Here is a 24,752-nt window from a genome sequence, read left to right on the forward strand (position 1 = left end):
ATCTTTGCACTTAGTTGTCTCAAATCCTTTCTGAAATGCTAGATTTAAAATATATTTTGAAAGGTTTCAACATTTCAAATATTTTTCAAATATTTGTCAAACTTGTTATCTCATTTGACTCACACACCAACTCTAGGAGGGCGGGCAGCCCAGAGTCAGTATCTGCACTCAGAAGATGAAGTGACTGCAGGGTGGCTAAGTCAGATGGCTTGCCAAAGATCACTTGGTTACCAAGTGTTCTGCCTTGCAAGAACTGTGCTCCCTCCTGAAATCTCCCAAGCCCACCTAAGTCTAGTAAGCCCAGCTAGCCCACTTTAGAACCCCCCCAAAAAAGAAAACTAGAAATGAAGCGAGAAATAGATATAAATACACCCTTCCCCAGTGATAGCTGAGATCCTGAAAACTACCTCTTCCTAACAAATTTAATAAATTGAATAATATTGATATTGCTAAGTACCAGGTTGAGATGCCAAACTTAAACCTCAACAGACAAGAATAGTCTATATTAGTTTTACAAAGACTTTTGTGAAAATTTGGCTTTATGTTTTATTATAAACACCCATAGTACCTCACTCAGCTTTTTTAAATCTAGCAGCTTTTAACTTTCACAATTAAGATGCTGTGTTGGACAATACTAGTGTTTTGTCATTTAGATATCTAACACCTATTTCTTGAGTTGCCTTTTTGTCGATCAGTACTGTCCTAGATGAGGGTTTTTCAAACTTCTTTGAGAATGCCCTTCAGAAGATGGGCATTTTACTCTGTAAAACATGGACATGTATCTGTCACTAAAACACTTTCATAAATAATAACTATCCTTTTTATGGGTTATTTACATGGATATTTTCTATGCTTTTACACTTTCCTATATCACTTTTAAAAATCATACTTATAGACCAGTACGCTGATTTCATGACTCACAAATGGTTCATGACCCACAATCTGAAAAACACTGGCTTGGGTGAATGACACAGAGATTCTGCCTCAGAGAATTTATATGCTATTGGGAGTCTCATACGTACATAGTTCACAGACAACTCATAGCTGGGAAGTCCTTTGAGGTCAGTTAGTTCAACTATCTTCTCTGTAACTTATTTTACAACATCCCTGACAGAATGATATATCTGAAAGCCTTTGTTTGCATATCTCTAGGACAAGAAGCTCTACCTTTTATTTGGAAGCTAGCATGGGTTTGATCATATAAAGACTTGTTTAAATAGCACAGAAACAAAGTGAGTCCAACACCTAAATGTACATTCAATTTTCTTTTTCCTGAAAGACTACGTGGACCTTCATTCCTTAATCCACTTCAGTCTTTTCCAGGAAGGTGAAAGGAAGAAGTCAATCAGGGGAAGAGAGGTCTAGAACAGCTTTCTGATGACTTGAGGAAGGGGTCTTAGCAAGTTAGAAAAAAACTTTTTAACAGTACCTTTAAAATCAGAGGCTAAATAAATACTACTCACAACCAAGGCTAAGAAGTTGTAAGTCAGAAAAGGCTCCCCTGAGGAGGTCTGAAATTGAGCTGAGTCTTGAGACAAGCAGGAATCAGAGGGCGGAGAGAAGCGGGGAGGGTGTGACCAGAGTCAAGAAGAAATGAGCTCAGCACTTTTGGAGTGGGGAGAGTAATGAAGGGCTCAAAAGGGAGCAGTAAGAGATAAAGTAAAAAACAAGGATGAGGTTAATCTGCGGGGAGCAGGACAGACTCTGGATTTTATCCCGTAGGTAACATCGTGCTACTGAAGGTTTCTGAGCATGTGTTGAGTGGTGTGTCAGAATTATTCATCTGCCCGTGGACTTGAAACCTGGCCCTAAAAACCACCAGCGTTCAGACAATAGTATTTTTGCATAGAGAAAAATGCATGTGCACCTGGGCTTTCATAAATTCAGGATTCTTTTGAGAGCAGCCTTGGTCACATAAAAAAAATAGAAAACCTGGGATAGCCATTTGAATTTAGACAGCAGCGGACTCCCTTTCTTTTTCCTTTCATCCTTTTGTTTATGCAGCCTGGGCCTTGTCAGCAGCTACCACGAAGTAATAGTTTCCTTCACGTTAGTTGCAGACTGTTCAGAAGAAGCTTGTCCTTAAAGCTGTTATGGGCCTAATAAATTACTACAGGCGACTTCGCAAAAATTAAATTTCATGCAAACAGTAACACAAGGTTGACTAAATGTGCAAATAGCCATCTCTGAAGGTGTTGACCGTCTAGTAATTCAGGCTCCGGACACAGTGAGGGCGCCCCACGAGGCTTGGCCAGGGCTTAGGTCAGCCTCAGTTGAGCCGAACAAGGGGAATGCGGCCACCTGGAGCCACTTCAGAGGTAAGAGAAGCTCCATCTCCGCCTCGGTCGCCCCTCCTCCCTCAGTCTGCGGGTCAACAGGGCTCAAGATTCTTTAAGAACTTTTCTTTCACAAACATCGTTTTTAGATCATATGTCTAAATTCAAAGGCCCTCAAATCGTTAGTGCACATTTGGGAGCCCTCGGAGACATGGCTGTGTCTGTGGTCTCCAGGGCAAAGCACTGCAGACCACCCTTGGGAGGAAATGTCGGCACCTTAGGGACAACTGGTCCTGCAGCGCTCGCCTTTGTCTTTTTACCCCACATACACGGGCAAGTGACAGCGACAAGAAGCCTCGCGTCTCACCTAAAAATGCCACGCCTGGCTCTCTAGTAGGAGGCCGGGTTCTGTTCGGGACGCCGGGCTAGAGGCGGCTGCTCGGCCTGCCCTGCTGCCTGGTTGGGAGACCTGCCCAGCCCCTGCACGCCGTCTCTGTGACGGTCCCCAGGAGCTGCGCTCGCGGGGCGCCACCTTCCCGTCAGGGCACGGTCTCACCTGCCGTCCTCAAGCCCCCGTGGCAGCTGCCAGGCGCCGGCTGTGCAGACGAGTGCTTCCCGCACGAGGGGAGGCCGCCCCCCCGGGCTGCACCCGCGTTGCCTCTTGGGAGACAGTTCGCCACCGTATGGGTCCGCTCCACGCCCGGCTCCCGCCGACGGCCCAGGCACACGCCGGTGCCCACGCGCACGCACGAGGCCCGCGCACACGCACACGCTGCCCGCGCGCCCAGCCTCGACGCGGTGACAGGCGCTGCGCTGAAGCAGCCCGGCCGGGCTTTGGAGGCGGCGGACCGAGCTCGGCGCCGGGACGAGTCGGCCGTGTCCATGGGTCAGCGCCGCCCCGCCGGCCGTCCCGCAGCCCCGCAGCCCCGGGCGCACAGGCGAGTGACAGGCCCCTATAGTGTCCATACCTGCCACCGGAAGTGAGTGAGGAGGGCAGTATAGGCATTTCCTGTGACGCGGGCGCCTGGACTCCATTAGGCAGCAGCTGGGGGAAGAATCAACACACCAGGGAGCGGAGCGAAGCGCACCGAGGACACAGGCGGCCGCTGCCCCCGCCGCCGCCGCCGCCACCGCCACCCGGGGCCCGCGCCCCGCCGCTGCCCCGGCCCGGCGCTCCGGGCTGCCCCGGGAGGGGGGGGGGGAAAGGGCCCGGATCCTCCTTCTCCCCCTCCTCCTCCTCCTCGCTCCCAGTCACCCCGGCCCGACCCCGGCCCCCGCCCGACCCCGGCCCCCGTCTCGCCCCCCCGGCTTCCCACCACGGCCTCTCTCGGCGAGGAAACTCTGGCCTCCGCTTCCTCCTCCTCCGACTCGGACGCCGGCGGAGCCTCCCCGCCCCCGCGGAAGAAGCCCCGAGCCTCGGCGGCGGAGGGAGTAGGAGAGCCCGGGGCTTCGGCAGGCCGAACAGGCCTCTCCCCGCCGCCCGCGTCGTCGTCGTCCTCAGTGGTGGTGGTGGTGGGCGTCCCCGCGGCCGCCGCCCCCGCCGCCGCCTCCGGCCCCCTCCGCGGCAGCGGCCCCAGCCTGGTCAGCGGCAGCGTCATGCAGGCCAACGGGGCGGGCGGCAGCGGGGGCGGCGGGGGCCAGGGCCAGACCCAGGAGCTCGCCTGCCTGTCGGCGCAGAACGGGGAGTCGTCCCCCTCGCCGTCGTCGTCCGCGGGGGACCTGGCCCACGCCAACGGGCTCCTGCCCGCAGCCCCTGCCGCCGGCAACAATAGCAACAGCCTGAGCGTCAATAACGGGGTCCCCGGCGGGGCCGCCGCCTCGGCCATCCCGGAGCTGGGCAGCAGCCTCAAGAAGAAGAAGAGGCTCTCCCAGTCGGACGAGGATGTCATCAGGCTGATTGGACAGCACTTGAATGGCTTAGGGCTCAAGTAAGTACCCTTCTGCCCGCGGTAGGGGCGGACCGCGGGCCGGGCCGCGAGAACCGGAGGCTGCCGTCTGCGCGCGAGGCAGGGGCGCCGGGGTCTGGCCCGGAGGGCCGGGCAACGGGCGTCAAAGGGTCTTTTCTGGTACGTCTCGTAGGCATCTTTGTGGGACACCTCCCCACCCCCACCTCTGACAGACAGCCCAGGCAACTACAAGTCAGGGAGGACAATCACCTACAAGTGTTTATGGGAACCAAGGGGCTGGAATACTTTGGAAAAAGGCTGTTGAATAAATCTGATGGGAATAATGAGGACACATACCATGTTGATGTCATTATGGCCCTCCTGTGCGTGCAAAAGACCTACCACTAACCCATCTCAAATCCCAATTTAATACCAAGAAGGCAACTACCTCTGTAAAAGGGACATCTGATCTGGTGAATCATTTGTTTTCAAATACAATTTAGGTGGCCTTGCTTACCTTAAAATAGGGTGAAGGGAAACAATGACTTTGGCCAAAAACCTGATTTTGTAGGCACACAAAGAACTAGAGGTGGTGGAAGGCAGGATGGGTGAGAGTGCCATGGAGCCCGCTGGTAGGTGAAACAGAACCAGAATGAGAGGAAAGAACAAAACATGCAACAATCTCTTGGCCCAGATTAAAATGAGCTCTTAGGCCAGCAAATGTGTAGTTTGGGATTTATAGATTTGTTACTGAGAAGGAGGGGAAAGAGCACTTCTTGAAAGTGGCCTGAAGTATTTTGATTCTCAGGCAGATTATTGCACTGTTTGGCTGAAAAATAAATGGAGCTGAATAAAAAAGCATTGAGACAAACACAAATATAAGACTAATAAAGAATCTTAGATACCAAAATATCTGATGAAAGAAAGCACATTTGATAAGTCTTCTAAGCTCTCAGAGAAAAGGGTACTTGTAGGAAGATTTCACTTTGTTCCCTAAGGAAAAGGATTAGTATGAAAACATTCTGTAAATGCTAACAGAACGTATTACTGACACAGCAAGCTGACAGCGGCAGGAGGAAATAACTCGTGACTCTTTGGAACCTACACCATAGTAAATTTGCTATTTTTAGTATAGAGAGAAAGGGAATGGTTTTTGATGGAGCATTTGTTTTAATTTTAAACATTGACCTAGTAAAATTTCTATGCAAACATAATATCTGAATGTAAGGCTCTTAACTAACAGAGGTCATCTCTATCACCTTGTTTGAAGCTAACACTTTTGATTCTTTGGAAAGGTATTAATGTAATTAGTAAGTAGATCCTGGTGTTTTCATTTATTCAGCCAGTTGGTTACAGCATGTTTTTAGAAATGTTACACTTCATCAAACTTGTGAGGCATTAAGTGGCAACAGTAGGGTCTTGACCAGCTATAAATGTATGAAGGTGACAGTTCAGAAAAATTCATGTAGCCAAGCACATTAAAGCTCTTTCTTTTTTCATCATGAGATTAGCTTAAAAGCTTTTGCAACAGCTCTCATAGACATGAGTTTATTTGGAAGAGTAACCCTAAAGCTGGACGGGTCTTTTTACACTGTGTCTCTCCTGCAGCCAGACTGTTGATCTCCTCATGCAAGAATCAGGATGTCGTTTAGAACATCCTTCTGCTACCAAATTCCGAAATCATGTCATGGAAGGAGACTGGGATAAGGTAAAGTAGGGCATATAGAGCTGTGTGACTGCTGCTAAAATTATATGTTTGCTGTGCATTGTGTAATATTTGTTTCTCTTTTATACCAATTTTTGCAGGCAGAAAATGACCTGAATGAACTAAAGCCTTTAGTGCATTCTCCTCCTGCTATTGTGGTAAGAGGCGCACTTGAAATCTCTCAAACGTTGTTGGGAATAATTGTGGTAAATACACTTTTGTTCTTAGTTTCACATTTATGCTTATTTTACTGGGTTATTGATAACTCTAGTCTTCTGTCTCTTGTAAAAGATAAGGTCTAAAAATAGTTAAATTTCATATAATTAAATTTTTAAACTAGGGTGACTGCTTGTGATGTTTTAAAGTTTGAGATTTGTGTTTTTAAAATTATCTATAGTAAATGTGTTGTTTAGACCTAGTTTATTATTAAGCTTCTACGAAATATATAGAAAGACTTTAATGCTTTCAGTGCTATTATAGGAGTTTTATATTTTTATAATCAAGTTTATATTATACTTAAAATGATGAATGTGCAGGTAATTAAATAAGTAGGTGATATATTTTTTTTTTCAATCTTTGGGAATTTTAGTTAATTCAAACCAATTCCTTTAGTGTGCTCAACATTTTCTGTTCTTGCATTCATTCCAGTTGTGTGAATTGACAGTGTCAAAGTTTGTATAGTATGTATCACTCTGGTGGGGGGTTTGTTTGCAAATTTGGTCATTGGGCTCTGCTTACTGGCCTTATTTCCCAACAAGATCAATTTAGTAGCTTAACCTCTTTCATAAATCTCAATGAATTTTTTATACTGATAGGCTTTAATTCTTCTGTAGATGTTGGTGAGAGAGGAGGAGATAAGTTTTTTCTAAGTTCTTGTGTTTGGAAACCATGAAGAATCAGCTGCTAGCTGCTGGCTTTTTAAACTTCTAGCTGATTCATTTGTTGTCAAAAGCAGTTTCCTGTCTGGTGGGGGAGGGAAAGAAGGCTAATAGGAAGTGAAGTAGGAAAACCAGCTGTTTGTTAAATATTAGTAAATGACTGCTACATTTTGCTTTGAGGGTTTTAATTAAATCAAATATTAATTTTTCTGCCTTTGTCTTTAAACCTAATAGAGCCTCCTGTTTTTGTTTTTTTTTTGGAGTTTTTTTGAAACCTTAATTATAAAAAAAATTTTTAGATTCTCAATATAGTTTTACACAGTAATGTAATCTAGAGAATGGACTTAAGGTGAATTAAAGGTGCAAAGAAGTATGAACAAATATGGATTCACTTAATTTGATGATCTAGTATATTTTTTCTTTAAATATTTTAAATACTAAGTTTAACTTACTATTGAATGAGATGATTGATAAATGAATTCATGGAATAATCAATTCCATGGTAAATTCTACAAATGAAACACAGATGTTAGATAAACATATGTGCTCAAAAGGATCACGAATTTTCCAGTAACTAAAATTTTCCCTAATCAGTGTGTTTGGGGTTTTTTAAAAAAAACACACCTCAGTATATTTTAATTGGGTCTGACAGAAGGGAAGGTGACCCTAAAATAAAGACAATTTAATGGATTTTAATGGACAAAATATGGATTGTGGTTCTTTTCCCACTGGACCAGTTAGCACTGCTTGTATGGTGACAGTAAAGGACTTGCACATGGACAATTTTGAAATAAATGTGTGATTGGGGTGGGTGGGGGGGTGTTTTCTTTTTTTAAGCTTTACCGAAATTTTATCTGTAATTCAATAGTAGAAATTTTAATAGGCTTACTTCCCAAGTTTTTCTTACTTGTTGATAGTAATTTGAGACCTGAATTAGAGTTAGATTATGACAACCTCATTAGAAACCTTCATTAGGAGCAATATGTAAGTTGAGGAAAGGTAGCTGTAGATAAAGAGGAATCCTTTCTTTTTATAGCCTATTCAGTATGTAGAGCATTTTAGGATCTAGTAAAAGATGAAGATTAAATCTCTGACCTCTCGCCATCAAACTGTTAGGTATTTACACAAAGAAAGGGGGTCCAGTTTTATCTAATTTTGAGCATTGATGAATCAATTGCTTTTTAAAGATTAGGTTCAGCAATTTTTTACCTTTCTAATTATGTTTAGATTTACTCCTCTCATCTCTAAAATAATCTAAGCGTAAATTTGTAATATACCTTAGAAGACAACTATTGGATTTTGTTTAAAACATAATTATTTTAATTGTATGCCCAGACAATTTGATGTCTTAGTCTAGACTAATATTGTATCCTACTTTTTGAACCTGAATGTTTTTTATTGACCCAATTCACTCTACTCCCTCCCCCCTATATTTTTAAATGGTTTTCAGTCAAATGATACTAGGAATAGCAGAATTTGCTCTGGATTTACTGGAAGCTGAGCTCATGAATCAACATTTTTTAGTTTGGGTTCAAATATGTTTAACCATATCTGGGGAATTTGGGTGGGCATTTGAGATCAATAACGTAAGAAAACTTTTATATCTCTAAAGGGGGTTAAATTTTAATATTAAAATTTTTTAATATAAATATGCTTAACGAAAGTGTTCAAATGTTAGCTTAATGTGTAAAAATTAACTAGTATATTGTAAAGTTAAATAGGAGTTTTGAAAGCCATGGTTCAAATATAATTAATTTCCCCTTTACTCCAAGTCATGATTTAACTGATATAACTTGGTTATAATCTTACTCCAGGGTTAGTCAGAACCACTACTAAGTTAGCTAGGAGGCTGCCTTCACAGTTGTAACCAGACTTCCTGTCTATTGTAACTTCTGAGTTTTTCTTTCACATTGAGTAGAATGTAATTGTATGGGAGGAAAGGATAAATCAGTCCAAATTTTGGGTAGGATAGGGAGGCAACAGCAGGATTTAAAACTGTCTTTTGGGCTGTCCTAGCACTTACCAATTTCAAGTTTTTATTAGATAGTGAATGAAAGAAATATTTCCTAGCCCAAAGGTGCTGAAAAATTATCAGAGAGCAGAAATAATCTCTTAACAGAGGTCTGATTAGGAGTTGGGGAAAGACAGAAAAGATAGATTATTTTCTCAACCTGTTTCTTTTTCTTTTCTTCTTCATTTAAGCTTGTTGTCTTAAAAAAATAAAAATAAGGCCCTCAGCAAACTTCAATTCTGCCTGATTTTTTAAACTCTTTCAGTAAATAATTAACATCATTTGTGAAAAACATTTTCTTGAAACTATTTACATTTTAGTGCTTTAAATTTTAGGAAATAAAGTACAGTTTTACTCTCCAGCCTTACCATATGTGTCAAGTACTTGAACTGATTTTTAGGAAAATAAATATTTTTGTCAACCAGTTCTTTAGCTGTGTTTGGCCAGCAAGCATGTTAGTTGCTGCCAGGCACACTACCAGGATTTCATATCTGAGGATATTCTTTGTCTTATTTGGGATAAAATGACTCAGAGAGAAATGTTCTTTCACTGCTTTTATAGCATTCCCTGTATGTACAGAAGTACATGTTTATATTGGCTTCTCTCAAAGTTTTACTCTGCCTCCTTCTTCTCTCCTGCCCTGCCTCTGCCCCTCAGAAAGAGACTAACATGTTCTAGCAGGATCTTGGTAGGAAAATAAGGAGAAAATAGCACTTGGGGCACTGTCCCTACCCACATTGGACATTGCAATGGCCAAGTGGGAATGGGGGTAAGAGGACTTCATGATTGAGACCCAAAAAATGTTTGCCCTTTATTTCTTTTTTTTTTTTAATTCCCACAAATTCACAGTGGCTAAGAAGATTTAGTAAAGAAATTAAATACAAATGCTGGCCAGTTTCATGCGGTATTTAACATTTACAAATAACTAATTCTCATGTTTGAATTTAAAAAATGAAACTTTTAATAGTGTATTTATAAATGGAAATATATAAACTCTCCGCAAAGAGTTGAAGTTTCTTTCAGAAGGCAAAATGGTAAGAATGTCCAGAATACTTCAAATATAAAATCCTTTGGTTTTTAGGTTGTTTTTGTTTTACTTAGTCTTTCATTTTTTAGTTTTTGTCACCTGGTAGATTTCAAAGTATTTTCTTATTTGACATCTAAAGGTCCCTAAAACATGTACAGCAGAATACTTTTCAGGTCATCTTGGTAATTCTGAAACATTGATTAGTCAGTCTAACTTTAGGTGTAAAATTTGGTAAGTGTAATTTTTCTAGGGTTATAGGAGCATATCTCATAGTATGAAATTTTTTCTGTTGTTCTTTAGTTATATACTTAAGATTAGATTATTACCAAATGTAAGGAATGTTCATAAAAGATGTATTTCACTTGTAAAAGATAGATTTACATGTATGCCTGACATAAGGAGGTTTGTTTTGTTTACTTTCTCTGGAAGCCATTTTTATAAACTTGTAACTTGTGCCTTTCTTCTAAATGGTCCCTAATAGAAAATGTCCTAGAGTAGTTTATTATACTCTTAATTCTGTAAGAAAGTTGTAATTTCTCCACTCCATTTTTTTGATGGTATATTTTTAATGTTTTTGAAGTAAACTTCTTACTGAAGAAGAAAAGGCTGGCATTGGGTTTTACTTTTAAATAGATTTGGAATCTTTGTCACAGTATTCCTTGGAGTCTTTAAGTATGAAATATAGTCCCTATATGTACTGAATTTTCTACATCCATCAGTTAGCTTAAATGCCACAGTAGCAGATATGATAGAGTCCCTCCTAGCAGTGGTATTTTTAATTAGATTTAACTTTTAAAAGAAATTACAAACTTGATATTTATAAGTATCTCTTCCTCTAGCAAAAAGCTACTAAGTTTGTGATGATCACTTTCAAGTTAAAAGTAAAGTTTTAGAGTAAAGGAACATTAAAAAGGATTAAAGCCAAATACTTTTCAGATAAAATCTAAATATGCCAAGTACTTCATCATAAGCCTGAAAATGGTTGGTTCTTTTGGGAGGAAAGAGCTGATGATAGTTATCTGTGCTGCATAGTTAAATGCATCACTGTTAAACTAATACACAAATACAGAATCATTTTAAAGACCTTTGAGTTCAACCCTCTATTGTAGGCACCCCTCTATTGCCTTCTTACTGAAGAAGAAAAGGCTGGCATTGGGTTTTAGAGAGAGGGAGTCCCAATCAGACTTGTGCTGTCCACCTTGTACATCAACCTCAGATGCACTTGATGGATAGTTCTTTTGAGAAGCCAAATTCTGACCCTTTGCAGCTTCTACCCTGTGGCTGTAGTTCTGCTTTCTGTTCTACTTAGTTGTTCTTCCAGAGAAGGACTCTTAAAACACAGTGCTCTTAAATCATTCCTCCATTAACTCGTTTTTCTGCCATCTTTTTGAAACATGTTGCATAAGCTCCTCCTCCCCCAATTCCCTAATATGAAAGTGTTTTTAAAACGTAAATTTAGCATACTTGGAATAGTTCTAAATTTTCATACAAGATTTAAAATTTTAGGTGAATGTTTTGAAGGCAGAATTCATTTTCTCCTATGTTGATGTGTCACTAACGATCTTACCTAATTTCAGATTATTCGTTCAAGGCAGAGTTTTATTAAGATGTGGAATTAAGCAAAGTCACATTAATCTGCTGTGACTCTATTAAACCAAAATATTTTGGGTCATCTTAATGCTTTATAAAAAGTTACTTTGAAGGGCATAGTAGAATGGTTTCTACTGTTCTATTTAGGCACATTTTCTGAAACTTCCATCAACTTTTTTCCCCTGACTGCTGCTTTCTGTCATGTCAGAGGATGAAGTTCTTGCTGCTGCAGCAGAAGTACCTGGAATACCTGGAGGACGGCAAGGTCCTGGAGGCACTTCAGGTCCTACGCTGTGAGCTGACGCCACTGAAATACAATACGGAGCGCATTCACGTTCTTAGTGGGTGAGGACGCTTGGTTCTTAAACTCCAGGCCAATGAAGGGGCTGTTCTTTTTATCAGGGTTACTGTTCCAAAGCTACATCTCTCAACATTTTCCTAGGATCAAAATATTGTTAAATTTTTAGATAATATTTGGATAAATTTACTTATATATGCACAAACTATCTTTGTCTTCCTAGGAAGATTTCCATCTTAGAATGGCGAGAGATTTAAGTGGGTGGAAAGGAGAAGGAATATGTTTTGCCATTGAAATGCTATTTTGTAATCTGTAAAAACCCAATGGCATAATCTTCTACAAGAACAATAAGCAGTGAAGTTTCCAGCATTGATTTATACAATTTTTTGAAATGTGTACTTATCATGTACCAAGTGGTTTCTTTAACATTTTGTATAGATAGTCTTGTTCTATCCTCATGTCAGTCGTTTAAATGTTAGACTGCCCAAAGCCTTGGTTCTGGCCCTCCCTTCTATTCTTTGTCTACACACTCTTCCGAGGTAACCTCATTCTCCCCCCATGCCTTCATACACCATCCATAGGCTGGTGCTTGTAAATTATCCTCTCAGTCAGACTCTCCATGTATACGTCTAAATTGCCTACTTGACAGTCTCCATTTAGATGTTTAATAGGTGTCTCAGGGTTACATGTACAAAACAAAATTCTTGATTCCAGTTGTCCCTCCGCTCACTCCACCCTGCACAGACCTGTTCTCACCCAGTTTCCTCATTTCAGTAAATGGTAAGACCTATACCCACATGTTCAAACACAAGGCTCAAACCTCATCCTCACAATTTTTTTGTTTTAACTTTAACCTGTATCAGCCTAACTGAAACCATACGACGTTTGTCCATTTCTCTGCATCTCTACAATTTCTACCCTACGTAAGCCATAAACATCTCTCCTGTATATTTTTCAGTATTACAGTAGCCTTCTAATCAGTCACATTGCCTTCATCCTTGCTCCCTTAGCAATGTATATTTCATACAGCTGCCAGATAAATGCATACGTAAAGCTATGTTGTTTTTCTTCCTTTCCTAAAACATCCCAGTGCACTTAAAAGCCACAATCTCTGCTCAAGCCCTTTTCTTGCATCTTTTCCCATATTCTTTATTCTCTAACAATGCTAGTGTTCTTTCTGCTCCTTAACTTTTCTCTGCCTGTTCCCTTTATCTTAAATGCTTTTCCCCTAATCTTCCCATAGCTGGCCACTAGTTGCTCATGTCCCAGCCCAAATGTCCACTCCTGTGACCATCCTCCAGGCATTCTCAGCTACATCATTCTGGTTTTTTTTTGTCTTTATAACATTTTTCACTATATTATATAGCTCGCACATCTGGGACAGTATCTGGCACATACGAGTTTTTCAGATACAAAAGGATGGACCCAAAGAGGCATAGGGTCCATTTTAGGGTTTTTGAGGATAAGGAAACTGAGCCTCATAGAAGTAAAGTAACTAGCCTAAGATGTAGCTAAAAAATCAGAGAGCCAGGACTCAAAGCCTGGTTTGACTGACTCCAAAGTCATTGGTCCTCACCCACCACTACATCTTGAAATAGTAAATTCTTCTGGAAATTTCAGTACTTTAACTGGCACATCACCTTGTTCTTATTATCTCTGTCATGCGTCTGATTTCTGTATCACCTTAAAACCATTCACGTGGTGCCTTATTTTCCACTCTAGTAATAGAACATATAATTTAATCATTTTTGATCATTCAGTTTTTATTCTGAAATGATCTTCATCAAGTTTAACCATTTGATTTTTCACATAAGGAAATGGCTTAGAGATGACAAGATATGTAGTCAGCATCAGAAAGAGAGTTTTCCCTCTGTCCAATGTCCTTTCAGTTATACCATGTGACTTCCCATAAGCAGATGTTCATTTGAAACAGTAGGGTATAAATGTATATTTTCAAAAGAACACAGAAGCAATCATAGGTCACTTTAGCAGAATTTTAAAAGTAAACAATTTTTCCATATTTGAAAACAAATTTTACTATGAAAAGTTATTTTAGAAATCAAATTTTTACAGTATCCAGCTTTTACAGGATATTTTAAGTCGAATTACTCATACTATTTTTTTTAAGTAATTTTTTAGAAGTAAGTTCTCTTGGCTAAGGCACTTATATACAAAATAGCAAGAACAAGTAGCTCTGCTGTTGGGTAAGAGACTGTTAAATTATTTAGATGTTAAAGGCTGTATGCAATTAAAAAAGGAAGAGGTGATACTCATGTTAATGGAGATGTTGCTGAAACCTACATTATCCTTTAAGTTCTGCCTGTATGCCAGTAGTGGACCAGGTACTTCATCACTCCATCTTATGTGGTCTTCCCTACCCTACTTAATACCCTTTTCACAAGTGAGAAGAGCAGTTTTGTCTGAGAACAGAATACCAGACAGAGCAGCAGGAGAGTTACTTGCCAGATCTAACCTCCAGGTTTGAATTAAATGCCTTCATCACTCTTTTGCTTTTAAAGCCCATTCTTCTGAGAAGAGCCAGAACAAGGTCAGGGTCACACTTCCAGCAGGGGGCCCTCATGTATTCTCCAGAATCCATGAATTTAGTGACATTTAGTGAATAATAAAGAAGTTCCCAGATTTTCTGCTTTGGGATCTCAATACCTTTCACAGGGTGACACAAGGATTATCATCCAGTTATACCATTTCTTGAGTGACGTTTATGATAAACTCTTGAAGGTATGTTATTTTTTTATTTAATTAACTTAGTATAAGTTTCTTTGAAGGTTTTTTGAGTGGTGTCATTTTACTTTTGAGATGTAAGTAAGTTAAAATAGTGGTTAAGAGCAAGTCCTGCTCTACAATGCCTGGGTTCATATTCCTACTTTGCCTCTTAACCATAAGACAGTTACTTATGTTTTCTGTGCCTTAGTTTCCTCATTTATAAAAATAGAATAGTAGCACTTACTTCATACAGGATTGTTATGAATGTTAAATAAAGTTATATATGTTGAGTGCTTAGAACAGCCTGGCACACAGTAAGAGCTGCATGTATATAATGATACACAACAGTAAATGTCAGAGAATATTGTATTAGAATATAATACAATGATACTATATATTTCGTTCTTACTGTTTCATTTTATTAATTATATCCAGGTGCCAGGTTGTGGTAATAAATTGGGTTCACTGTAGAATTTCTACTGAAATATATTTCCTACTGAGAATTAACCAAAGTATAATCAGTATTTTTCAACCATGTTTAATCCAAAGAAAAGGATTTGATCTTTGGTGCATCCTCTGTCCTATTTTAGGTACCTGATGTGTAGCCATGCAGAAGACCTACGTGCAAAAGCAGAATGGGAAGGCAAAGGGGCGGCGTCCCGGTCCAAACTGCTGGACAAGCTCCAAAGTAAGATTCTTAACTTCTGGTGCTCTGTGTTTTGCCTTAGATTAGAAATACAAGCTGTGAGCCAATTAGGGAGCTTGTGTCTAGACATACCCTTATTCAGTGGCTATATAGGGGAAGGAGGGGGAACCCGTGAAGAAGCTCTTTAAACCAAAGGTCTTCGAACGCTGCCGTGAAATCTTAAGAAGCCAGCCTGAGGAGTCAGAGAGGATGCTGGTCCCCAAGCAGTTCCCCTGCATTTGTTTTATGTACTGATGCTCCTCTTTTGTTTTGGGGGAAAAGTGCTGTGGTTAGAGAAAAAATACGTGAATCACAGCTTTAAGTTATAAGTATTTTAAATATTTTGTTGATTTCAATGGTAAGGCCCGGGTTTCCTTAGGTAAACTGTTTTACTCTCCCCCCAAATCTGTTGTATGACTTCTAAATTAAACTAGGGGTTTCATTTTTGCCACATCTTTATATATAAATACATATATTTATTATATTTATATATATATTTCTCTTTCCTTCTCTGGTTAAATCATACTATTCTGTATGTTTCATGTTTTCATTTTGAGGTGGGAGTGGAGAAATCAGAAAACCATGGAGTTGGGGAGGCATAAGGTATTGGAGGATCAGAATAGATTGGTGTCAGTATAAAATCACCAGTTATGTCCTGAATTTTCACCACACCCTTGGCATTAGAAGCAGTTTGATCCGACCTGAGACATTTTTGTGTCCTTTTTAAGTGGAGATTTTTCTTACACTTTTAGTGATGCACAGTCTTCCTTTGGTACACAGTCATCATTTGATTTTCTTTTTGTCATTACTGCCTTTTTTGTTGGCTTTTGTTTTTGTTTTATTGTAATGGTGGTGGTTGGTTGGTTGGTTGGTTGGTTGGTTGGTTTTAAGGAAATCCACATACAAATTAAAGCCCTGTCACCCAAGTGTACTCACTCTAGTGGCCACATAGCTGGAGCCATGGACAAAGGCTCATAGAGCTCATGCTGTGTTACAGGGCCCAGAGTGTTCTAATTAAGGGACATAATATTAGTAGGGTAGGGGCATGTGAAGCAGAAGATGAGCAGATGTCTTTAAATAAGAGTTTATAGTGTTGTTTTTTTCATTTTTCTTTGTCTTATCTTCTATTACAGCCTATTTACCACCATCAGTGATGCTTCCCCCACGGCGTTTACAGACCCTGCTGCGGCAGGCAGTGGAGCTGCAAAGGGATCGGTGCCTCTATCACAACACCAAGCTTGATAATAATCTAGATTCTGTGTCTCTGCTTTTAGATCATGTTTGTAGTAGGTAAGAGGAAAGTTTCTTACGTTCTGAAGTAGGCTGGCATTTTATGGACTTAGTTATGAGCTTTATTAAATGTTTTTTTTTTGTAGTTTTATCCTGTCGCTATAAAACAACTCCTATCTGATGAGCATTCACAAGTAAAGCTAAAAGTACTGAAATTGAAAACTAAGAAAAACATGCATATGCTTACATAGTAAGCCACAGCCTGAGAACTGAGCTCGAAAGACTAGTTTTCCTTTTCTTGTCTGTGTAGTTGGTCATTTTCTGTATCTGGCCATTTTTTTAAGGACCTCTAAGTGATACTATGCCTGCGACCCAAGTATTTGCTGTCCTTGGATGCCAGCAACAACTTAGTGACTGTTTCCCAGCCATTATGGCTATTTGAGCTATGGCCCAAATTATTTTCTCTCCATAGAAGTCATAGGAATACTTTTTTCATAATGAAAGTTCTGCTTTTTAGTAGAAGATGGCCTCCAAACTGAAAGTGGTTAGAGTAACAGGTATCAACTTTCTGATTTGGGTTTTGTTAATTAACCCTACTCACATACATAACTTAACTTGGAAGGATTCAGGCTTCACTTTTTATGTAGGAGTATTTGAGTCCCTACTACTTTAATAATTATCTCCAAAAAATATAGCAGAGCTTTCATTTTTAATATACTGAAAAACAAATTGTGAACTTTTTCAAATTCCAGGAAGCAAGTGATTTAGGCCTAGTGAACTAGATGTAAGCAGCAGCTACAGGGCACATCCTCAGTTTCTTTCGACAAAATCATTGAAGAACTACTGAAGCAGCATGAACAGAGAGGACAGAAGCATATACGTGTATGGGGCTTTGGGAAAATAAGGAGCTTGCAAATAACCGTAAACACTCTCCCTACACACGCACGTGCACTGTGTTGTGGGATAATTTCCAGATGTGCATAACTTCTTTCGATGTGTAGTTGCATCTCATCTCTCACACTCCAGTTACCATAAAAAAATAATTATTTGAGCTATTGGCCTTAAATTACTTAGGTGTTAATTTATCTTAAAGTATTGGATAATTACTTGATATGTCTTAAGTGTTCTACAAGAAAGAACAAGGTCCTTTCCTTCATCTCTTTTTACTCTTTAACACTGTTTTTGACTCTTTGTGAGAATTTTTTCTTTTCATTTAACTTAAGTAGAGTTAAGAGGAGACAGTAGGTTAAAAGGCAATATGGTTCTGTATTTCATAGCTTTTCCAGCAAATTCGAGACCAGTGTTAACAATTAACGCAATTGTGAGTCCAAATCTTTGTTTGGTTCATAGTTTGTTGCTGGTGGAATATGTCGAAAGGTATTTATGGCATCAGTAGGTTAAGAGCTTGCCTTCCTGTTAGGAAACTGGAATCTATGAGAATGTGGCCTATATTTTTATTCAGTATTTTACCTTCTGTACCCCTCCCTATGAAAGTAAGTGATGAAAAGTACCTAGTCCAACTTTCCAACCTTCAGATGAGGGATCAGGCTCCTGTAAAACTGTAGAAAGGACTTTGAAGCTCTACCTAGGAATGTGTAAGTTCTTACTCTTCAGAAATAACCATTGGTTGTAAGGTCTTCCCATCCTTATAAACAAAACAAAACAAAACTTTATATGCTTTCCTAGTTTCCACTACCTCCAGCCCCTGCTTCCGTTCTAAAGCCAGCTTAAAGTTGTTATCTTTTACACATCTGCCACCATCCTCGTTCTCAGCCCCTCACTCTTCAGATTCTGTAGTATTAGGCTTTGTGCAGGGTGAGGAAGAGCATCCTCATTAATCCAGTGGCTACGTCCCTGCTTCTCTCTTGGCCTTGACGCTCCTCCTTGGACTGCCCCACTTTGTGGATTCTCGGTTCACTCCTGGCTGCCCTCTCAGGCTCTTTGCCTGTGTGTTCCCAAATCATGCTCCTTTTCTCATCTACTCTTCTCTTTTAGGTTATATTTCATGATTCTAATGATGCCTAGTCTGGGCTAGAGCTACAAAATGTATCTCCTAAGCCTTAAACTCTTGAATAATGCTGGGTTGGGGTTCTGACCCCATGCAGTCAAAATTCCACATGTAAGTTATGATTTCTCAAAAATGTTACTAATAGCCTACTGTATGTCAAATGGGGCGGTTAACTTTCAATTTAACGGAGTAGGAAAGCAAGAAGAAATGGAAGGATGGTAGGTCCAGCAGGGAACAGAGCCCACAGGGCAAATCAGCTGCTGTGCTGGCTCTGCTTGGGTCAACACCGCGTGCAGGTAGATCAGGCCTGGACTGGGAGGGGTGAGCATCAGAGGGCATAGATTTGCCATCTTCCTACAAGATGCCAACTCAGGCTTCAGCCTTTCTGCTCCTCTCACATCCTGGTGCTTTCTGACTGGTTCGGATAGCTGCCATTTAGTTCAGTAAGTGAGAGCTTGGCACTGATAACACTGGGATTGCAGGTTTCATCTCTGTAAGGGCTCCTGCATATAAAATTTTTCTTTTTCCATTTCTGTCAACCCCATCACCCATGGAATCTGCTGTCTTACATCTAGTTACAGAAACTATATATTTATTGAAAAAAATTCATATCTAAGTGGACCTACTGAGTTCAAATCCATGTTTATCAAGGGTCAACTGTCCTTATATTTTTCACAGTTAGCAATGTTCATACTTTAAACTTGACTGGTAAGGAACAGGGTTTTGTTGGGGGTGGGCAGTGGGCAGTTTTTTCACCAGCGAACAATGGAAGGATCTTTCTTCAGATGACTTTATAAGAATTAATTTTTTAGCAAAAGATGGTTATAAAATATTTATAGAAACTTAAAAATGTCACAGTTCAGTTCTCTTAAAATGCTACATTTTACTCAGTTTTAGTTGGAAGCTACTGATATTTTTAATACTATCTTAAATTTTAAATATACTTGAAAATGACATATAAGCTATCACTTGTATACACTAAAATACAGCTTTTAAAAAACTGGGGGCTCTTAATTAATCTTTTAAAAAGATTATTTAAGTAATGATAAAATAATGACCATTTAAATACTACTTCAGTGACGTTTGGATACAACTGATTGTCAGTAGATTGTGATTGTGCCCTGTGGTTTTGAGTCAGTCCTTCCTTAAGGACATTTTGCTACTCTGATTTTAGGATTTTAAGTACATTTTTTCATTGATAACCAGTCTTAGCTATTTGAACTGTTGTGTATTTTATACCTAGATATAAAGTGTTTCTCAATAAATAAATATTATCACCCATAGGAGTGGGGGAAACAATTTTTACATTAAAAGTACTTACATTAAAAGTACTTATTTATTTGGAATTATACCCAGCAGTGTCTCAAAAATTACAATTTAAAAAATATTTAGGAAGAAAACTAGCCTTGGAGTCAGCCTAGGTTTAAATCCTGGAGTCTCCTAAAATGAAGATACTACTTCCCTTGCAAGGTAGTCTTGAGACTTGGTAATATTGTATATAAAGTATATAGCACCGTGCTTGGCATCTAGTAAGTGCTTAATATATGTCAACTTGTACTGATTATGTTTCAGTTCAGATATAGAATAATAGTTCAACATTAAAGCAGTTTATAAGTACACAATCTGAAAGTTTAAAGCAACCTCCAAATAGCCAACTGCTAAGGTAAATTGCCATGTGTGTGATAAAGTTTTTAAAAATGTAAGTTTATCTTAAATACTTTAATTCATCAGGATGGTGAATTGACAAGATATATTTTCAAATTATGGATTGGTTGTGGGAAAATATAGGGAAGACCGTTTTCCAAGATGGGCTTGAAGCTTTATCCATTTATGTTTAAATAACTTTATAATATAAAGAAGATAATAAATATAGTGCAGTTCAGTCCAAACAGTAGCCACTAATTACATGTGACCACTTAAGTGTAAAATAATTCAACTTAAAATTAGATTTAAAAAATCAAGTGCTTCAAATATACTAGCCACATTTCTATTGCTCCACAGACACATGTGTCCAGGACCACCAGGTTGGATAGTACAGGTCTGTGACATTTCTGTTAACACAAAAAGCTTTATTGGACGGTGCTGGTGTAGAAACTGGAAAGGGATAGAAACCTTCAAGCTCTGTGCATAATGGGTGTCACTCTTAGTAACTTTTTCCTACTTCACTTGGTAATAGACTTCTCTGCCCTTAAATATATATATATAATAACTGCCACTTATGAAGCACTGGTTAAAGGCCAGACCCAGTCTAAACACTCTGTGCATGTTATCTCACCCTTTTATTTCATCCTGTATAAGGAATTGTATAAGGCAAATACCACTACTATCTTTATTTTATGGTTGGAAAAACTGAGACTGAGAGAGATCAGATAAGTTTCCCAGAATCACGGCTGGTAAGTGGTGGAGGCAGGATCCAAAATCAGACCCTACACTCTGACTTCTCTGCACCTGTTCTTACAGCTTCCATTTTTAACCCAGCCCCTACCATATAGTGCTCTTCTCCTGTGCTCCCCCCAAAACAACATTAGTAATAATTTTGAGTAGCTATTGCATTCCAAGACTTTTAGATGTACTTCTCATCCTTACAAGAACCCTAAGAATCCTGTTTGGTGTATACTAATCTCATTTTATAGAGGAGGGAACTGAGGCTCAGAAGTTACATGACCTTCCAAAGACATTAAAGCTGTGCCTACACTTGTCTTACTGCAGGGCCTGGTCTCTCTCTCATACCAGATTGCTTTCTTATAGATGATGAAAATGCATGTTATTCCTTCTAGAACCTGATGCCAGCCAACTTACACAGAGGAACATGAAGCCCTGATTACTAATTTTTATTTATATGAGTTCAGTTAATCAGGCCAAAAAGTTCTGTGATGGATACATCTTTTTTCTTTTTAATCTCAAAGAGAAAAAAAGAACGATTGTAAATTGAAGCAGACTTTACTGCCGATTCCTCTAAGATTGCCTTAACTACTGTTATATTTTCTTTTTCAATGCACCAACATAAAATTGATTCTTAAGATTTACAAGTGCAACCATATCTTATTTTTAAAGGTTTTGATCTCCAGTTTTGTCAGTTGTTTAACCTTTTTCATTGTTATTACTCTGATCTGTTTTGAAAGAATAATTATTTGTGGACTTCTTGTTGTAGGAGACAGTTCCCATGTTACACCCAGCAGATACTTACAGAGCATTGCAATGAAGTGTGGTTCTGTAAATTCTCTAACGACGGCACTAAACTAGCAACAGGATCAAAAGATACAACAGTTATTATATGGCAAGTTGATCCCGTAAGTACCCAGTGTGAGTGTATAGATTGAAAAAGGAAATTCTTAATCTAATTGATTGAGTACATATTTCTTAAGTGTGTACATGTAAATAGTATTCTTTTCTATGAGCATTTTTTTGTCATCTTTGTCATGTCTTTCCTTTTCCTGGGTTGTCTAGATAATGTACAGGGGTCAGTATTATCACAGTTGTCTTACCTGGTTGTGCTGAGTCTGTGTGTGCATTATCTAGTTTAATCTCTGAGTACATATGTGAGGTATTAACAGCTCCTCTTTTCAGATGGGGAAACTGAGGTAGAGCAAGTTTAGTGTCCAGGCTCTCTCAGCTCATAAATGACACTTAGACTCCAGTAGTTTTCTTACTCCAGCCCTACTGCTCTTAATGTCTCTTCCAGTTTGTATCTTTGTCTGCTCTGTAACAAGTTAGAAAAGACTCATTACCACTTTGGCCTCTGAAGCCCTTCATTTTCTTTGTAACTTGTAGAGCTTCTGTTAAATACCTATTCCCCCTCTTTTTTCCCCCAGTGATACATACAAAAAGCATTGTATTCTGGGTTTAAAATTCTAAGTTAGGATCAGTTTGTCTCTGTTTATAACAAAGTGACCTTTAACTTGTAGAAATAAATATTTCCATTTTTTTCAGCCAGTTAAACATTTATCACACAAAGAAATACATAACGTGAATAGTCTGGGGAAATACATTTGATTTAGGGGTCATCCACTTAAAATCATGAGAGAAATCATCTCATTTTAAAATTCAGAATTGAAATATGATATTAGCCCAATATATAGTTTTGGACTCCTGTGTTAATAAAAATAGAGAAAAGGATCCACAAAAGGAAATATTTTAAGAGGAGAGTTGAATTTGAGAGATGAGTTTTGTGTACCTGAAATAGGCTGTGAGTGATGAAAGGTAACTACAAGCTCTTTGCTTCCTTCAAGGGCGGCATTCTTTACCTTATTTGTACCATGGACTCCTCTGCAGTCTGATGACCCTGTGAACCACCCCCTCAGAACAATGATTTTAAATGCATAAACCAAAACACATGGGTGGCCCAAGGATATATTATATGTTAATTACTAAGGAAACCCAGTTATACTGAGATTTAGTGGTCAAAATAATATAAAAACAGACACAGTGGAGTAATATGTTGCTTTTTTTTTTTTTTTTTTTTTTTAGTATCATTCATGTACAATTACATGAGCAACATTATGGTTACTAGACTCCTCCTATTATCAAGTCCCCACCACATACCCCATTACAGTCACTGTCCATCAGTGTAGTAAGATGCTATAGAATCACTACTTGTCTTCTCTGTGCTATAATGCCTTCCCCTTGCTCCACCCCCTACATTATGTGTGCTAATCGTAATGCCCCTTTTGCCCCCTTATCCCTCCCTTCCACCTATCCTCCCCAGTCCCTTTCCCTTTGGTAACTGTTAGTCCATTCTTGGGTTCTGTATATGTTACTTTTTATTGACACATTAAACAACAAATTCCAGCAGTAGATCTAATAACTACCAGAATCTTCAAGTAGTGCTGAGCATAAGTAATACTTCAAGATATCTGCAACAACTATAATATGTGAAATAGTAGAGATTTCTATTATTAACAGCTGCATAATACTACCTAATATGGTATACTAATATATCATCTAAAATACCTCATAATAATCTATAATACTACCTTGTCAATTGCCTGCATTCAAATCTGAGGGAACTACTGAATGTCAGCTAATGGTTAGTGAAAATAAAGATGTGCCTTTTTCTTCCCATTTAAGTTCTAAGACCCCTGCTTCTATCCTTGGATGACTCCTTGTAGATCTCAGCTTAAGAACCTCTGTGAAAGGAATGTGCTAATTAGAAAGGGAAATAAAATGCTCCGCAAAGTGTCGATCAGCCCCTGTAAAGTACAGTGAAAAGCACAAAGGTGGGGGGAGCAGGTGCCTCATCTGTCCCAACTGTGCACAGCACAGGTCGGGAAGAAAAGGGCATTTGAGGAAGGACGAACCTTCCTTCAACCTTCCCCAACCCCCAAAAGGAGAATAGGATGAGTAGAATAAAGAATGCAAAATAAAACTAAAGAAAATAGTTTGGGGTCCAATTATGGCCTTTGTATAACTGTTCTAAGGAGTTGTATTTTCATGCAGCAGTTATTTGCAAGATGTCTGGGGAAAACAGCAATATCAAAACCAAGCTTTATTACATGTTTTTCTAACAGCAACGTGTTAAGAGTCCCTTTCATTTAGCAAGTATTGATTGAATAACCTGCTGTGTGCCAGACCTTTTACTGGAGAGAGACAAGCTGAGCTCATGATAATACTGTGTAATTGTCTTATAATGGGTGATATGGGAATTCAAAGAAGAGATCCTACTAAAACTGGAAAGCAAGAGAAAGTAGAGACAGTATGTCTTAAGTGAAAAAGGAGTGAGGTTTAGACAAAACTAGTTACAACTGGCCCTTTGGTGAAAGAAAATAACAGCTGGACACTGGGGCAGTTTGGGGGAAGAGATTACTTTTGAAGACTAAGAGAGGAGGTTAATGAAGTACATAGCAGCCAGATCAAGGAAGGTCCTTGTACACTTTGCTAAGGAGTTTAGACTTCTATGCCTTTTTTCCCAAGTGTGTTTGCCTGAATACTGTTGTGCAGAATAGTAAATGTAGGTGTTAAATGTAAAAGGCTTTTTGTGGCCAGCTTAGCTTGGAAAATGCATAGTTAATGTTTATATTCCAGTCTGAGATACAGGTTTTAGACTTTGGTATGGTGGTGTTTTGTTATGTCAAATACTGTTGGAAAAACTTGTAAGAATATTGGTGCTCTTTCTGAATATGTATTTTGCTGGTGTATTTTTTAGTAGATAGAACAAAGAATATATAGAGAACCTTATGATTCGAGTTGGTGTGATTCCAATGCCTAGTTTTCTTAACAGGTTTTCTTACCATTGCTCCCAGAAAGAATGTTACACATTTCCCTGACCAAATTCTAAGCAAAGTTAAGGATCCATGAACATATTTCTACTTTGACTAGGTTAGTATAGAGACATTGTGCTTGTGAAGATAAGATATGATTATCCTCATATATTTTCAACTTTATCTTTTATAGGATTCTATTTTCTTCTGTTATCGTGAGCACAATTAGTTTATGGG

At 39.2% G+C, this 24,752-nt stretch overlaps 1 protein-coding gene and 1 long non-coding RNA gene across 6 annotated transcripts in view; one reads left to right on the plus strand and one right to left on the minus strand.

Annotated features, from left to right (window-relative positions):
* The window catches only part of LOC118969192 (uncharacterized), a 159,359-nt gene extending 156,299 nt beyond the window's left edge, over positions 1-3,060 (minus strand). For all 4 annotated transcript variants that reach the window (XR_012122742.1, XR_012122744.1, XR_012122743.1 and 1 more), the window contains exon 1: positions 2,644-3,060. This is a non-coding gene — a long non-coding RNA (uncharacterized lncRNA). The remainder of the gene's footprint in view (positions 1-2,643) is intronic.
* Positions 2,919-24,752, plus strand: part of WDR26 (WD repeat domain 26) — a 41,138-nt gene continuing 19,304 nt past the window's right edge. Inside the window, exons 1-8 of one of the 2 annotated variants that reach the window (XM_073216663.1) lie at positions 2,919-3,218; positions 3,319-4,204; positions 5,771-5,870; positions 5,969-6,073; positions 11,582-11,718; positions 14,986-15,083; positions 16,214-16,370; positions 21,470-21,608. In XM_073216663.1, the coding sequence (XP_073072764.1) occupies positions 2,960-3,218; positions 3,319-4,204; positions 5,771-5,870; positions 5,969-6,073; positions 11,582-11,718; positions 14,986-15,083; positions 16,214-16,370; positions 21,470-21,608 (1,881 nt within the window). In that variant the 5' untranslated portion in view covers positions 2,919-2,959. The remainder of the gene's footprint in view (positions 3,219-3,318; positions 4,205-5,770; positions 5,871-5,968; positions 6,074-11,581; positions 11,719-14,985; positions 15,084-16,213; positions 16,371-21,469; positions 21,609-24,752) is intronic. The other variant, XM_073216664.1, reaches the window with a different exon arrangement.

This window comes from Manis javanica, chromosome 11 (assembly GCF_040802235.1).
Source record: "Manis javanica isolate MJ-LG chromosome 11, MJ_LKY, whole genome shotgun sequence".
NCBI lineage: Eukaryota > Metazoa > Chordata > Mammalia > Pholidota > Manidae > Manis > Manis javanica.